This window comes from Neomonachus schauinslandi, chromosome 3 (genome assembly GCF_002201575.2).
Source record: "Neomonachus schauinslandi chromosome 3, ASM220157v2, whole genome shotgun sequence".
Lineage (NCBI taxonomy): Eukaryota > Metazoa > Chordata > Mammalia > Carnivora > Phocidae > Neomonachus > Neomonachus schauinslandi.
In genome coordinates this window covers 160074973-160090809 of record NC_058405.1, presented here as the reverse complement: position 1 = coordinate 160090809, position 15837 = coordinate 160074973, and the positions used below count along the sequence as shown (strand labels likewise).

Below are 15837 nucleotides of genomic sequence, written 5' to 3'. Positions count from 1 at the left end.
AGCAGGGAGCCCGATGCGGGGCTCGATCCCAGGACCCTGGGACCATGACCTGAGCCGAACGCAGACGCTTAACGACTGAGCCACCCAGGCGCCCCGGAAGAACAGTTTTTAATGGGAAATTTGGGGTGTGTGTGTTGGGGTGGGGTGGGGTGTGTGTGTGAGATATTGAGGAGATAGCAATAGGGAGGAAAAAGTCAGAGGGAATCATAGAAAATTCAACCTGGAAAAGATTTTGAGATCCTCTAACTGCCCCCTCCTCCAAACTCATTTCCAAATACATGTATGTGTGTATTTATGCTTCCTCGTCTCATTACTGATAATAAACATACTAGAGAGGTTGCCAAAAAAAGGTGTTTGTTTTTATTGATTTGCTAAACTGCGGTGGGCTCGGAAAAGCCTGTTCCTTGGTGTTTTTCCACCTCGGAGTGCACACATATAAGCCGCACGCACGCATACAACTTAGGCTGAGCAGGGCAACTGGGGATTCTAAGAACCAACACTGGAGAGAGGAAAAGCCATAATTAGTGTTAATTGTTGACCCTACAGTTCAAGAATAGATGCTCTGGAGAATGGGAAATGAGAACAAACATTAATTATTGAGTAGGGACCTTGGAGACAGACACTCTGGATTAAAAGGAGAGAGATAAATTGCATAATGAATGTTAATTTTCCCTCAAAGAATTGAGTGGTCGGTGGTTGGAAAGGAAAAAGAGGCTAAAACAATCATGAAAGAGAAACCTCAATGTGTGTCAGGGTATGAGGGTACAGGAGGATTATACACACACTTTCCATCCCTGCTTACTGCCTCACCCTTTGCCTTACAGCTCCCAAGAAATGTGCTTTCAGGGTTTTCCTTAGGACTCTTACTATTTACCACAGTTGTCTGCTAGGAAGCTCAACCACTTCCCCAAGAATGCAGACGCCACAAAACAAGCACACTGCACACTGACACGCTGAGAGGTGTGTGACACTGGAATTTATTTTTTATGTGTGTTGGTGGGAGTTTGACTTCAAATGAGGGAGGTCTGGAACTGAATGCCTCTCAGGAGAAGGCCGTGGCCCTGAGTCTGCTGCTGTGGGGGTGATGGGATCCGATCCGGGGCCTTAACTGTTGCTTCATCCTAAGTATAAGACATCACACACACACACACACACACAGCCACACACAGCCTCCAAAGAAACCCTCTTCACTGAAGATGAAAACAGGAAAAAGTAATTTGAGTCAAAAATTGGAGATGAGGATGGTAGCCAGTTTTGAAAAGAGACTCTATTATCAGGCTTGTCACTGGCTGCTGGGATTCAGAGTCACATCTCCACAGCCAGGCAGCGTCTCCTACGTCCGTGCGCGGCCTTCTGTTCAGGCCCTCATCAGCTGTTGACTGGGCGGCTCTGCAGTGGCCTGAATGCTCAGCCTTTTCTCTTGCCTGTTCCTTCATGCTGTCACACGCGCTGGGTTATATGACATCCCTCCTCAAACATCTGTGATTCCTTGTTGCCTAAAAAGCAGCATCTCCGCTTTATCCTGGAACACAAGGCCTTCTCTGGTCTGGCCCTGGCCTGACTTTCAGCCACATCTCCTCCCGGGAAGCCCTTCACAGTCCATTCACAGGGACTGCTCATCATTTCCCACACGTATTCTATTTTCCTGTTTCTCTTTGCTTTGGTTCATGCTGGTCCCTCAGTCGGTCGTGTCTTTCTCTCTTCTCTGTTTATCCGCTTCCATTAGTTTCTCAAAGGTCAGTGCAAACGGGATTTCTCTGCAAAAATCCTTCCCAGCCCCCTAGGTTAGAATTAATGGCTCCTTCCTTGAACACCCCTGAATCGTGTCACTGAGGCCTCTAATGCAGCCCTCCTTCCATTCCGCCTTGTGGCGGGGTGAATTGCTTGTGAGTTTGTCCTCACCGGGTCTGTGAGGCCCTGCGGGGCAGTAGCCACAGGTGCTGAGCCTTGGAAGTGGGATGAGAAGAGCACAGACTCTGGGAGAGGTGGGCCTGGAAATGAATAAGCTAGCTGCTTGCTGGGTAAAATCAACATGCACAAGGGAGTTAAGCTCCTGAGTTTCAGTGTCCTCACCTATGATATGTGAATGCAAATACTCACTTCATGGGATTACTGGGCTCATGGAATGAGAGGACACAGGTGGCACTGTGCCTGAGAGTGATTACTCTCAATATCAACATCCTTCTCTGTCCCTTGCATACTGTAGACGTTCGGCGCATTTTACTAAAGGAGTCAAGCACATATGTAATGGGTCTTCTCTCTTTTAGGTGCAATAATATTTTATATCAGAATTTCATTTAATACTTAACAAGATGTACTGCAAGTATAATCTGTTTTTATTTATGTATTTATTTATTTGAGAGAGAGAGAACAGGCATGCGTGCAGGGGGGAAGGGTAGAGGGAGAGAATCTTCAAGCAGACTCCCCACTGAGCGCAGAGCCACATGGGGCTCCATCTTGTGACCCTGAGATCATGACCTGAGCTGAAACCAAGTGTCGGAAGCTCAACCGACTGAGCCACCCAAGCACCCTAAGTATAATCTGGTTTGATTGTTTTTTCTTTTTAAAGATTTTATTTATTTATTTGTCAGAGGGAGCACAAGCAGGGGGAGCGGCAGGCAGAGGGAGAAGCAGGCTCCCCGCTGAGCAAGGAGCCTGATGTGGGGCTCGATCCCAGGACTCTGGGATCATGATCTGAGCCGAAGGCAGACACTTCACCGGCTGAGCCACCCAGGCGCCCTGAATCTGGTTTGATTGTTACAAAGTGTAAACTAGGATGGCAGGTATTATTATAGTTGCATTATTTCAGTTAAGAAACATGACAAGTTGCTGTACAAAGAGTATCTAAAAGATAAACACTTATTTCTCTTTCGGATAAGAGTTGAGAGGTAGGTGGGCGGACTATGGTGGTTTTGCTCCATGAAGTTATCCGAGCACTGACGTTTCCTATATCTTACGGCTCCATTATCCCATAGAATATTGTCCTCTTCCACTCGGTTGAAGCTATTTTATCACCTCAGCCAAGTCCAAGGGGAAAGAGGACCTCCTTTGGTAAAAAGGAGGGTGAGCAGTATCCTTTTAAGAAAATGACCGGAAAGTTGCACACGTCACGTCTATTCATGTTTCATTAGCCACAACTTAGTCACATGGCCGTGCTTGGTGGCAAGGGAGGCTGGGAAACATAATTTCTAGCCAGCAGCCATATGGTCAGCTAAACTTAGGTGCTACTAGTAAAAGGAATAATGAAAGAATAGATATTGGGGAACAATTAGATTCTCTGCTACTCACAGTTTCAATCCTTATTTATGGGCCATGTTCCAGGGATGCACATGCTGTTTTCTGGGATATTCAGAAGTAGATAAAGGGAATCTACGCACAGGAATTTCAAATCTTGGAGAGGAAAGAAGAAAAAAAAGTAAAGAAGATAAAGGAAGTGATGGGGTGCCTGGTGAGAGGCCCAGGCAGTAAGAATTAGTGGAACCTAAGAAAGTAGCCATCAGTGTGGGCTGAGGCATCACAATGAAGGTGGGAATTCAGCTAGGTCTTGAAGCCTGGAAACCTGGACAAGTAACTAGAGGCAAGTATGAGTTAGTGGGAAAAGCTTTGACCTAAGTGGGGGCAGAAAAATCTGGATTTGAGCCTTAGATTTGCCACATAGAAGCTGTGTGACTTTGAGCAAATCACCGTACTTCTCTGGGCCCCAGTGTCCTTAACTACAAAATGAGAGACTTTTCAAACTGTGGTCTCATAGTTCCAGTGGCTCTGTATAGACCTCCTGCCTGGGAGTCTTCTTAGGAGGGGAAGAATTAGCTGGACTGTGGAGAAGTTGCGGGGAGACAGACCAAGCCCACTTCAACCAGACAGCTCTGCTTATCCATTTTATCTACTAGGGTCCTCAGCAAGTCTATTTGGTAAGCACTTCCTCTGCTTAAACAACGATGACGGCCATGCCTACATTCCCGCTCGACTCTAAGGCTCTCTGAATTGGATCAAACGTAAGGGAGGTAGAACTCATAGTTTCACAGGCTTTGTAAAAAATGTAAGTACCATCATATGCAAAAAATAAAGAGGAACTAAATATTCTTCAACACTTCATACTGATTTTTTTTTTCTCAAAAATAAAAGAATTCCCAGCAGATTCAGAGAGAACTATTATTTTTGACATTTTTCTTCTTTGGGAGGCATAAAGTGGTGATGACACATTTTCAGCCAAATGTGAGGTAGGGGAGTCTTTGTGCTTATAGGAACCATGAGAGGTTTCTGTCAAAGGAAAGGAGGCTCCCTAATGTTTTTTAGTGGCTCTCTGCTGGTGGCTATCAGAATGCCTTCCAGTATGGGCTGCTGGGGCTTCGCTGGCCTCGCTGTGGTGAGGGAAAGAACCCTACTTCTCTATGAAGTCCAGGAACAAGCCCGGCTATCACAGCCTGCCCTGTGGTATATGTGACAGACCCAAATTAGCCCCATGCCGAGCTTCATGGGAATCTCCCATAATTTCTGTAAGGAGAGCATGTCGGTCAGGGCTTAGTGAAGAACGGAAACCACCAGATGCTTTAAAAAGGAACGGAGTTACTCTACAGAACTTTGGTGCTTATAAAGTTGCTGTCGCATCCACCTCCTGACACACTCAGTCTTCATGAGCTTGCTTGCCAGTGTAAGCAGCCCAGAGCTTCTGCCTCGCTTCTGCCCTCCATTGTCTCTTGCAAGTGCAGCTCTTTGGCAGAACCCAAATTTGTGTGCAACCTCCCGATGGCAAAGGTTATCTGGGAAGTGTTTTTAGCCTTCTAGACTCTGCAATACAAGAAGGCCCACTGGAAGGAAATGCTGGGTGCCAAGTGACCATATCCAGTCACGTTTTCCTTTATTTCAATTGACCTGAGATCCCTAAAACTGTCAACATGATTTCTTATGGGTTATTAACAAACACAGATTGGGGCAAAAGGGCCTATTGACACACTGGCTTCTTCTTACCTTCCTCTACTTCTCACTCAGAGATGGATGGATTGTGGACCCTATGATTCAAAACTGATGTTTGGAAAATGAAAATAAGAACAGTCATGAGTTATTGAATGGCTGAGATCCTGCTTCAGGATTCAGACAGCAGAGCTGCCCCACCAAGGGAGTCTCCTTGGGAAAAGGGCATATTTAGTAACATACAACATTACAGCTGGAAGGAACCATAGAAACATCAGTTTAGCATTTTCCAAGGTGTGTTCCAAAAATGATTTAGATCCACATGATGCTTTGCAGAAAACAATAAAGAACTAAGTGGTCAAATAAGTTTGGGCAATGATGCATCGCCTCATCTGAAAGAGCAGGAATTCACATTAGCATATTAGAGTCCTTGTGAAATCCTGCAGTAAGGAATCTGCTTAGCTTTAGCCCACTGGCTTCCACACCTATTTGACCTCAGAAGCTTTCAGGTTCTTTTTATAATGCCTGTTAACCTTGTGAGGAACTGGAGTTCTATGGGACATACGCTGGGAGGATTGGATCTCATTCCAACTCCTCTTTCCCCATATGAGGAAGCTGAAGTCCACAGCAGTGAAATCACTTGCCCATAATCACAGAAGTCGCAGGTGGCAGAGCTGAGAATAACCTCAAGACTTTGGACATTTAGTCTGGAGTTCTTTCTTTTTACCCCTCACACTACTCTGTCTAAAGGCCTTTTCCTCCTTTAAATCTCCAGGCATCTTCTTTAAGGCAACAGTTGCTAAGAGAAAGACTACTCAAGGAAAATCATATTCTTTTACCCATGGGTTGCCCAAACCAGCATTATCACAGATGCCAAATGGGGAAAACAAAGAGAAAGTCAACCATTTAGTATATGTTTGCCTCCAAATAAGCAGTGTTTTGAGACCAGCTGGGATATCCTTAGACCCTTCATCTTTCTGTTTACCAAATTGCAGAGCACCAGGAAGTGACATGAAGTATATGATCTATTACCGAAACTAATTACCCCCAAATCTAGTGACCCTAGAACAATAAACCTTTATTATATCTCACTCAGTTTCTGTGGGAATCTGGAAGCGGCTTTGGTGTGGGATTCTGCTGCAGAGCTTCTCGTGAGGCTTCAGTCACAATGACAGGTGGGACACAGTCATCTGAGGGTTTCACTGGGGCTGCAGCATCTCCTCTCGAGTTGGCTCACGCATAAACCTGGAAAGTTTATTCTAGCTGCTGGCAGGAGGCATTACACCTCACCATGTAGACCCCTCCACAAGGCTGCTTGAGTGGCCTCATGACAGACATGCTGGCTGGCTTTCCCCCGAGTGAGTAATCCAAGAGAGAGAGAGCAAGGAGGAAGCTGCAGTGTCTTTCCCGACCCAGGCTCGGAAGCCACACACAATCACTTCTGTCATACTCTACATTTATTAGAAGTGAGCCACTATGTCCAGTCTACACTCAAGGGAAGGAGTATTAGATTCTCCCTTTTGGAGGAACAAGTGTCAAAAGAATTTGTGGACAAAACCACCATACCAAGAAAAAGTTGTGAGAAGAAGGATGCTAATTAAATGGCCAAAGCATAAGGAACATATTTGCAGTAAACATCCATTTAGGACAAGAACAAGTGCTAACTGGAAACTGTGAAAGAGATCAAGAATTTAAATTTATGTGAGACCTGAAGTCCCAACCTGAATCACCGGAACAGACATCTGTGAACTTCTTGCAATAAAACACTTTTTTTAGATTTATTTATTTATTCGAGAGAGCAAGAGTGAGAGAGAACATGCGCATGCTGGGGGAGGGGCAGAGGGAGAGAGAGAGAATCCTGAAGGAGACTCCCCGCTGGGCGCAGAGCCCCATGGGGCTTGATCCCAAGACCCTGAGATCATGACCTGAGTCAAAATCAAGAGTCAGACGCTCAACTGACTGAGCCGCCCAGGCGCCCCGCAATAAGACACTTCTGAATAAAAAAACTTCGGAAAGAAAACTTCTCTTGTGGCCACTGTGACTGGGAAGATAGGTGAAGGGCATGACTCAAGGATAAGCAATGCAGAGCGCATATCCACTGCTTTGACTTGTATCCTTCCAAGTGAAGTTTTCCTTTCTTAAGCCTTTGAATTTTCTAAGTGTTGCAATATCCCAACATGACCAAGAGGGTCAAATTCCAGCTCTAGCCTTTGCATCTTTTTTTCTTTTCTTCTGAAGGTTTATATTCATTTCTCTAGGCTCTCTGAAAGTAAGATATCATGATCTAATTGCCTGAGAATTTATTTCCAAATAAATGTTGACAGAGTCTGAAAGTCTCAGAAAGATCAGACAGATCATATTGTCTCCTTTACTCAAGACTTTTTAAATTAAAAAAATACCCATCTATGATCCCCAAAGAACTTTCCTTTGTGGCACCTGCGGTATTCAGTCAATTGACAAACATTTCTTGGACATATGATACAGATAAGAGGCTCTCTAGGACTCATGTAATATTTGGGAACTAAACAGAAAACAGATGCAGATAAAAACAATGATCACAAAAGTGGGATAGAGAGAGAGGAATGGGCTGAGGCAGTTGCATGAGAGGAGGTGGATTTACTAAGGAAACTGTCCCAGAAAAGATGAGTCCTTGCCTGGAGCTTAAAACCATCCTCAATATCTGTGGGCAATTGGGAAAAGGCTGGAAGGTAAGAGAAGGAAGCCTGAACGCTTGAGCCATTGGAAAGAAGAGAAAAGAGTGGACCCCAATGTGATGGGAGACAAGACTGAAAGGTAGGGTGGGGAGGATGATCGGCATGGACCTGAACAAACTGAACTACAAAGAGTTTGGTGTAATTGGAGCAAATCCTTTGGAAGAGTTGAACATTTTTTTCAGTATACTGCTTCTCAATATGAAACAAAACAGCAACAAAGCTTTCCCACTCATAGACAGTCTTTGAAGGCTAGATATGGCCTATAGGCCCCTGTAGGGAATACGGGTTTCAGGTTCTGCCTCGACTTCCAGGGCAAATGCCAATCACCATCAAGACCGAAGATCCACTAATTGTATGTGGAGGAAAGACTGGGGAGAGGTCAGTGACTGACTGACTGACTGACTCACTGGTTGACTGATGGATTCACACCTTCAATAAGCTTTCAGTGAATGCCTTTAGGTTTGAGAGGTCTGGCACCCAAACACACACCAATAGCATTAAATACACTGTTCATGGGACTAGCACAAGATGGCAGGCAAGTCTCCATTTATTCATCAGAAGTTTCATTTTTCTCTTTCTTCCTTTAGTGTGGAAATCGTTGAAAGATTTTTTCTTTCTTTCTTTTTTTTTTAAGATTTTGTTTATTTATTTGACAGAGAGAGACACAGAGAGAGAGGGAACACAAGCAGGGGGAGTGGGAGAGCGGGAAGCGGGCTTCCGGCTGAGCAGGGAGCCCGATGCGGGGCTTGATCCCAGGACCCTGGGATCATGACCTGAGCCGAAGGCCGACACTTAACCGACTGAGCCACCCAGGCGCCCCCGTTGAAAGATTTTTTCATTGAAAATCGATTGTGATCCTGCTATGTATGTTTCAGGGACTGTGTTAGGTGCTGGGAACACCAAAATCACTGAAACATCCTATTGACAATGTGACAACCAACTTAGAGCCTGAATATTTCCTATTTCTGCGTCTGACTATTGCTTTGCCAGAAGGGGGGTTAGTTCTCCTGGAACAGAGTAGACAAATGCGCAGCAGGTGAACAGAATCGTATTTTCTCCAGTTGTTAGCCCAGCTGTGTCACACTGACAGTGGCCTCCACCTGTCCAAATGCCACTTCCACCAAGTCAGAACCAAGTTATTTTTGTATTTATATCATGAGATAACCCAAGTGGTGGTGACACTGAATTTGGAACCTAATGCATTCTAGTTTCTGGAAACCCATGTACAAGGCAGCTACTTCCATAGGAATAGACATAACACGTAAACTGTAGCAATGGTCAAGAGCCTTCCCAGCTGCTGGCGGTGGAGGAGTTGATCCTCTCATTTTGGATGGGATGAGGAATCTTGGACATTGGGAGGGACTGACCCAGAGTCATCTGACACATAGATGGATGCAGAGGACAAGCCAGGGCTACTCAAATTTCCTGGCTTTGAATCCATGCTCTTTTTATTAAGCCAGCGGTGACATAACCCACCAAATGAGTGCAGATTTTAATCTCCCTCATCAAGAGGCCTGCTGGGCATACGTCTCGTGCATATACAGCATGATGGTTCCTGGGTGGTTGATACTCATCACCCTCTGACTTCACTTTTTGTTTCCCCCCTTTGCAAAATGGCTATTGCCCAGAGCCAGCATCTCTTCTCCAAAAATGTATCATGCCAGAAGGGTTTTTGGAAACTGTCTTGATATCTGTCAGAAGCCAGATGATTCGCAGCAATGAACTGATGCATATAACAGGGATACCTGATTGGATTACCAATTAGCCATCTCCATCTCTGGAGGGTGGTTGGAAACAAGAGAAAAGGCAGTGTTTAGTTTGGGCAATTACCAAAAGGGCTTATCATTCTCATCAAGGCCTCAACAGAGCACATTAGACCTCCTCCAAGCCATTCCACAGGAACTTCCCTGTCCAGATGCTCCAGCAAGAGCAAACTTGTCATGCAAACATTGGGTTATTGTGTCTGAGCTACAGAAGCACCTCTGTGTCAGTGAGAGGGAGAAACTGGCTGACTTGCATCTGTTTTTAATGATGTCTCTGCTGCTGGGAAGTTTTGGAAGCTACAGGTAAAATATTCCCATATAAAAGTGAGGCAGGCCTGGGAGGTATCATCTTACCCGTACCTGAAAGAGGCTCCTTGGTTTCAGTAGGCCTGGGGAGGAACAGGCAGATGTTTTCTCCATCTGGACCTGGCAAGAAGTGTCCCAGTGTGGGGTCTCTGGAATCTTCTTGAAAATAAGCACAAGAATGACTAGTGTTAATACCAGTGCAGGGGAGGCTCCCCGAATCCCCAGCTGGTAGATGCCAGTGCGCTCAGGTGCTTGCCAGAGTGCAGGCCCAGCCCTACTCCTGGGGTTCAGCAGAGCAAGGCCATCATGTAGGCCCTGCCCTCGACATCAGTGTGAGATGAACAGCGTGGGGCCCCACTAGCCTATGTCATGTCTTTGTGAGAGTCTGGTGAAGAGGCCCCTCTGGACTCAAGCAGCCCTACCTAGGCACGGCGAGGCTGGTGAGGAGCCCCTTGTGCTGGGGGCGTGTAGCCCAGCCCCTGGGCACAAGGCTTGGTGACTCCAGCCTCTGCTTCCTCTTTCCACCATGTGTCTCTATGCAGCATTCTGCAGGACAACCACACCCTATGGACCAATGCTGGGACTGCTTTGTGACTCCAGGGTCCTGAGGCCAGTGAGGAGAAGGAAGCTGTATTTCCCTCTGTTGCTTAGAAGTATTGAAGGTGTTTCTATAACTTTACCTTCCAAGTCACTGAAGCAAAGGGCTCAGGAGTAGAGCTGGCCACCATCCACAGTGGATGCTTGTAAGGACACAGACACGGACACACATATACGGAGGCATGACATACACACACACGCAGAGAAACTCACACACATTTATAGAGAGGTGTGCACACACATATATATGCAGAGCAAGCACACACACACTCATGCGTGCACAACCACGCATGTCGGTGTGCATGCAAGTACACATGTGCCATGCATGAACAAGGACATACACACACCAACAAATGCACAGTGTTCTCAGGTATGCATGTATGCACAATCACACACACACACACACACACACACATATCTTGTGTATATATATATATATACAAGAACTCCCATAGCTGTGAAAGCTTACACATACCCTCATACACACATGTGCTCTCATACACACATTCATTTACATACACTTACCCAACACACTTGAGGCTTTAGGCTGCACTCTTATCGTAGTCATGGCCCTGGCATTCATTCTAATCAGATTCTCCCTTTATAAAAATGTCCGAGTATGGGTGTGTGTGTGTGTTTGCTGTGGTTGGTCCTGGGCTATGCAACCTCCTAGGAACCCCCTTGTTACTGACATGACCATGGCTAAAGTTTGGTTCATTTGTATCAAATTTAACAGAGGATCCCTGCCATGCAAGTGTAAAAGGGAGGGGGTTGTAAGAGAAAGGTTCTGGGCCAAAATAGTTTATAAGGGAAAATAATGTCTTTGGAGAAAGAGAGAGAGAGGTTTGATTTAGACCATTTCAGTGACAGAGAAGCTGCAAATACATAATGGAGTTACTGACCTATGTATTTAATTTACGCTTACAAGGCTTCAACTATAAATGCTTGGGGGAGGGGGGAGGGAGAGAGAGATGGGGAGGGAGAGAGGGAGAGACTTAAAGAGTGAGGCATGCTGTCCCTGAGTGAGCATGAGATGAAAATGAAAGATACCATACCCGCTGTCTTTGTGGCTCTCGGTTCCCACGTGCCCCTCAGAGTGTGAGTTTCTCGCAGCCCCGAGTGTGATTTGGCTGTTAACAGAGATCCTTTCTTCACATGTCTGGCACCCAAACACACACCAGTCTCCTTCATCTGGTGTTCAACCAGAGACAACAGCCCCACACTCTCACGAAGGAGGGACAGCTGGGTGGTTGCTCTTTCTAGAAAATGGTTTTGTCAGTGTCCAGCACGGCACCTCCCTAAGGGACTTTCAGGGGGTAATTTGGACTCTAAGCAATTTATGCTTTATGAGCTGCCTTTAGATCACAGCCCCCATGGAAGCGATTCCTGCTCTGTCTCTGCATTATTGCTCTTGTATAAGCATCTTAGTCTCCTCCTAGACTGTTGGCTCTTAAGGATAAGAACTTTCAGTGGGCCTAAGTCATAGAGGAAGTGGATTTGCTTTGCCTCGCCCTTCTAGAGAAATCCAGAGTCCTTCTCTCTCTGTGGACAGGCCTCAGGCTCTGCACGGGGCTGGAGGGGGGCTTCTCTCCGGGGACTCTTGCTCTCAGCAGGGTCATGTCAGCAGGCTCCTTTGCCCCAGGGAGGGTGTTGAGTATGCTTGGTAAATCCAGGAGCGAGTCTCCCTGATGAGCATAGGGAGCTGTGTCATCACACACTGCTGCCAGGAGTGAGGAGAGCACAGAACAGCTTGGCAGTGCGTGTTGGTGCAGCAAACCCTTAAAACACGTACTGACTCTTTTGGGAATATTCGTGGTGAACATTAATCCCAGACATTGTTGGAAACACTGCTGATTTCCCCCTTTTCAATGGGGTGGCTTTCAGACAGCTTACATCACAGCTGCTGTGTGGCCCTGGCAGATGATTAAAATGATCCCAGAGCCACAGACAAGTTGAGGAGGGGGGAGGGAGGAACAATCACCCCAGGAGTGATTACCTTGTCCTTCTGCTGGGAGTGCCCCCCTGGCCCTTCTCACATCCAAGGGGCCTATGGAGCTGCTGCAGCTTGATGTCCTGGGACTATCCAGGCCCCTCTGGCTCTCTGGACTTTTTCTTCCTTTAATCAGGGACAATGGTGGGGTCACATTCTGGGGTGGGGCATCATCATCTTCCAAAGCAAAAGGAGAAAAAACACAAGTGAGAAAACTTCTGAATCAGCAAGAAGGAGAGAGAACCTCTTTTTCTGACTTGGTTGATGGCTCCTTGTGCTGAGGCTGGTTTATTCCACTCATTCTTCAGATTTGTCCCTCTTTCTAGCCTTGCTAAGGAGTGGAGGCCAAGTGACTCCCTCCCACCACCCATGGAGGCCAAAGTGGCTAGAACAGTGGTCCTTCAGTTGGGGAGCTTCCAAGAACTGGGAGGACTTGAACAGTGGTTGTTGTTGTCATCTTGTTGATGGGCTCCTGAGAGAGAAAAAGGACTAGAGAGGCTATGAGATCCTTCTAGCCCCCAAAACAAAGGCTCAAACTAGAGAGACTCCATCCAGCTTTAGAGCTCATGGGATTGTTGGCTACAGATCCAACCACAAAGCAATTTTTCTAAGCAGAACCAATGATCACATGGCTCCTCAAGGTCGTAAAGTACAAAGTAGCACCTTCCAGATGCTAGTTAGAGGGTAATGGGATTGATGATAATGCTCCACAAAGCACATCCTGCCCTCCACCTCTGTTCCCTTTCTCCAGTTCTTTTTCAAAATCAGTAGGGACTACTCTAGGAAGAGTGAAACCCAGTCATCTAAGTGATGGAGACCTTGTCTTAATCTTAGAGAGTGGTCTTTATTTTATATTCAACACACTGTTGCTGTTGTGTTTAAAAGCTGGCTTCACACATAATTGCAAAGTATGCCAGGCTACTTATTTATTTCAAAGGGAAAAGGTATCTTTACAATGGAGAAATCTAGTAGACACCACCTTTAAATAAATAATGAATTTTAACATCCCCTGTAATGAAACAATTGATAACAAATGGAATAAATATGAAGGGATATTTCCTATCTCTTGATGTGATATGCTGAGAAAGACGTATCATGACCTACATACTGTTCTTGCCAAAAATGTTGGATCTGAATCTAATCACAAGGAAACAGACAAATCAAAATCGAGCATAATTCTGAAAAGCAACTGGCCTCTCTTCTTCAAAAATGTTGATGTCATGAAAAACAAGATTCTAAAGACATGGGACAATTAAATACGATACATGATCCTGAGTAGAATTCTGGGATTGATGGGATTGATGATAATGCTCCACAAAGCACATCCTGCCCTCCACCTCTGTTCCCTTTCTCCAGTTCTTTTTCAAAATCAGTAGGGACTACTCTAGGAAGAGTGAAACCCAGTCATCCCATCTGGGAGGAAAAACTACAAGGAACATTATTGGTATAATTATGAAAATTTGAATATGGACTATATATTAAAAATAAGTTTTCTTGAGTATGGTGGTTATGGGAGAAAAATCAGTGCTCTTAGGAGATATGTGCTGATAAGGGAAGAAATATACAAAGTCTGCAATTTAATCTCAATGGTTCGGCCATAAAATATGTATGGCATATGTGCATATATAAAATCTGGCTTTATTTCTATGATATTAGAGGTGAGATAATCTAGGGCTAAGCAAGTAAATGGGTACATCAACCTCTGGCAATGCGACAATCCTGCTTAGTAGCTTTAAACACCCTTGCCCCAGGGATCTTCTTTTTTTATTTAAGTTTTATTTATTGGGGCACCTGGGTGGCTCAGTCAGTTAAGTGTCTGCCTTCGGCTCAGGTCATGATCGTGGGGTCCTGGGATCCAGTCCTGCATCGGGCTCTCTGCTCGTGATCTCTCTCTCTCATGTCCTCTCTCTTAGGTAAATAAAATCTTAAAAAAAATAAAGATTTATTTATTCATTTTAGGTGGAGGGGAAGGAGAGGGGAAGAGGGAGAGGAGAGAAAGTGTCAGGCAGACTCCATGCTTGGGAGGAACCTGACATGGGACTGTTAGGACCCTGAGATCAGGACCTGAGCTGAAACCAAGAGTCATACGCTTAACTGACTGTCACCCAGGCACCTGTCCCAGGAATCTTTGTAAGAAAGATTGCCATGCAAATCTCGCCTCTTTAGACTCTTCTTTATGCATCTACCACTAGGTTGGGTCACATACTGAACTAGCTAACACCAAGGTATCAGGGACTTCTTAGACCAGCTTCCCCTTGGGGAAGAGGATGGACAAGCTCTAGAGGTGGCAGAGGATGGACAAGCTCTAGATCCTTGGTGGACATGGCAGCTCAAAACAGGTGGAGAGCCGTGTGAAGTGAGGATACCAAAGATGAAATTCATTTGTTGCCATTGATCCCAGTGGCTCAGGCCGAGCACTGGACGTTGTGGTGCACAGATAGAAAGCTGCTTTCCTACGACTGTTTGCACACAGAGGACCCTTGCCCATAATTGTTTGTTTGTTTGTTTTTTAAGGAAACTTCAGAGTCTTTAGGATGTTAACTCTCACTTAAGAGAAAGAGTAAACAAGCCCCTGCTCCAATAATCAAAGGAAGCTCTCAAAACTGAAACATCTCAAGAACATCCTGACCTGGGCTCATTGTTTTGTTTATTTTGAAAGACAGTATAGTGTAATGGGTGGGAGGACGGATTCTGGCCCCAGAAGGCCTGAGCTCCAGTCCCAGCTAGGCCACTTGTATTTGTGTGACCTCAAACATATTACTTATCTGTCAGGGCTTCAGTTTCTTTTTCTTTTCTTTTCTTTTTTTTTTTTGAAGATTTTATCTATTTATCTGAGAGAGAGAAAGAGCACAAGCAGGGGGAGTGGCAAGCAGAGGGAGAAGCAGACTCCCCGCTGAGCAGGGAGCCTGACGTGGGACTCCACCCCAGGACCCTGAGCTGAAGGCAGATGCTTAACGGACTGAGCCACCCAGGCGCCCCAGAGCTTCAGTTTTGTGATCTGTGAAATGAGGTTAGGGTTGTTGTGAGGAGTAAGTGAGATAAACTGAGGATGGTGCCTGGCACAGAAGGAGAACTCCATAAATATGAATGCTCATCTTTCTACTTCTGATTACCACTAGTCAGAGATCACTTAGCATTTGTCATATAGTCATTCTGCCCTTTGGAAAGGAGGTTCAGTTTTCCGAAAATGAGGGGCTTTCAAAATATGATGCATTATTTCCAGCCTATCAACACATAACAAATACATTTAGATACACTCATGTGTATAGTTTCAAATGTCCATATGATGTTTTGAAAAATTGGAGTGAAGTCTTTCGTTGATATTATGACTTTTAATGAATAAATACGTATTCCTAAATTGATTAGAAATGAAATTTCATTGGTTAAACACATAGGATAGACTATAAAGTGTGCAGAAATGTTTAGTAGGTTGGGTGCTGTTTTATATCTACAGCCAGAAACTATGAGTAGGGGGATGATTCAGTGAGTAAGCTGCATGAGCTAGACACTGAATTGGTTTCATTATAGCACTTTGGCTAAGGCAAGTGCTACCTGA

At 45.3% G+C, this 15837-nt stretch overlaps 1 protein-coding gene across 2 annotated transcripts in view; it reads right to left on the bottom strand.

Annotated features, from left to right (window-relative positions):
* The window catches only part of KIAA2012 (KIAA2012 ortholog), a 101664-nt gene that overhangs the window by 56700 nt on the left and 29127 nt on the right, over positions 1 to 15837 (bottom strand). Inside the window, exons 10-11 of one of the 2 annotated variants that reach the window (XM_021703191.1) lie at positions 12288 to 12458; positions 9743 to 9853 (exon numbers count right to left, since the gene is read on the bottom strand). In XM_021703191.1, the coding sequence (XP_021558866.1) occupies positions 9743 to 9853; positions 12288 to 12458 (282 nt within the window). The remainder of the gene's footprint in view (positions 1 to 9742; positions 9854 to 12287; positions 12459 to 15837) is intronic. The other variant, XM_044913379.1, reaches the window with a different exon arrangement.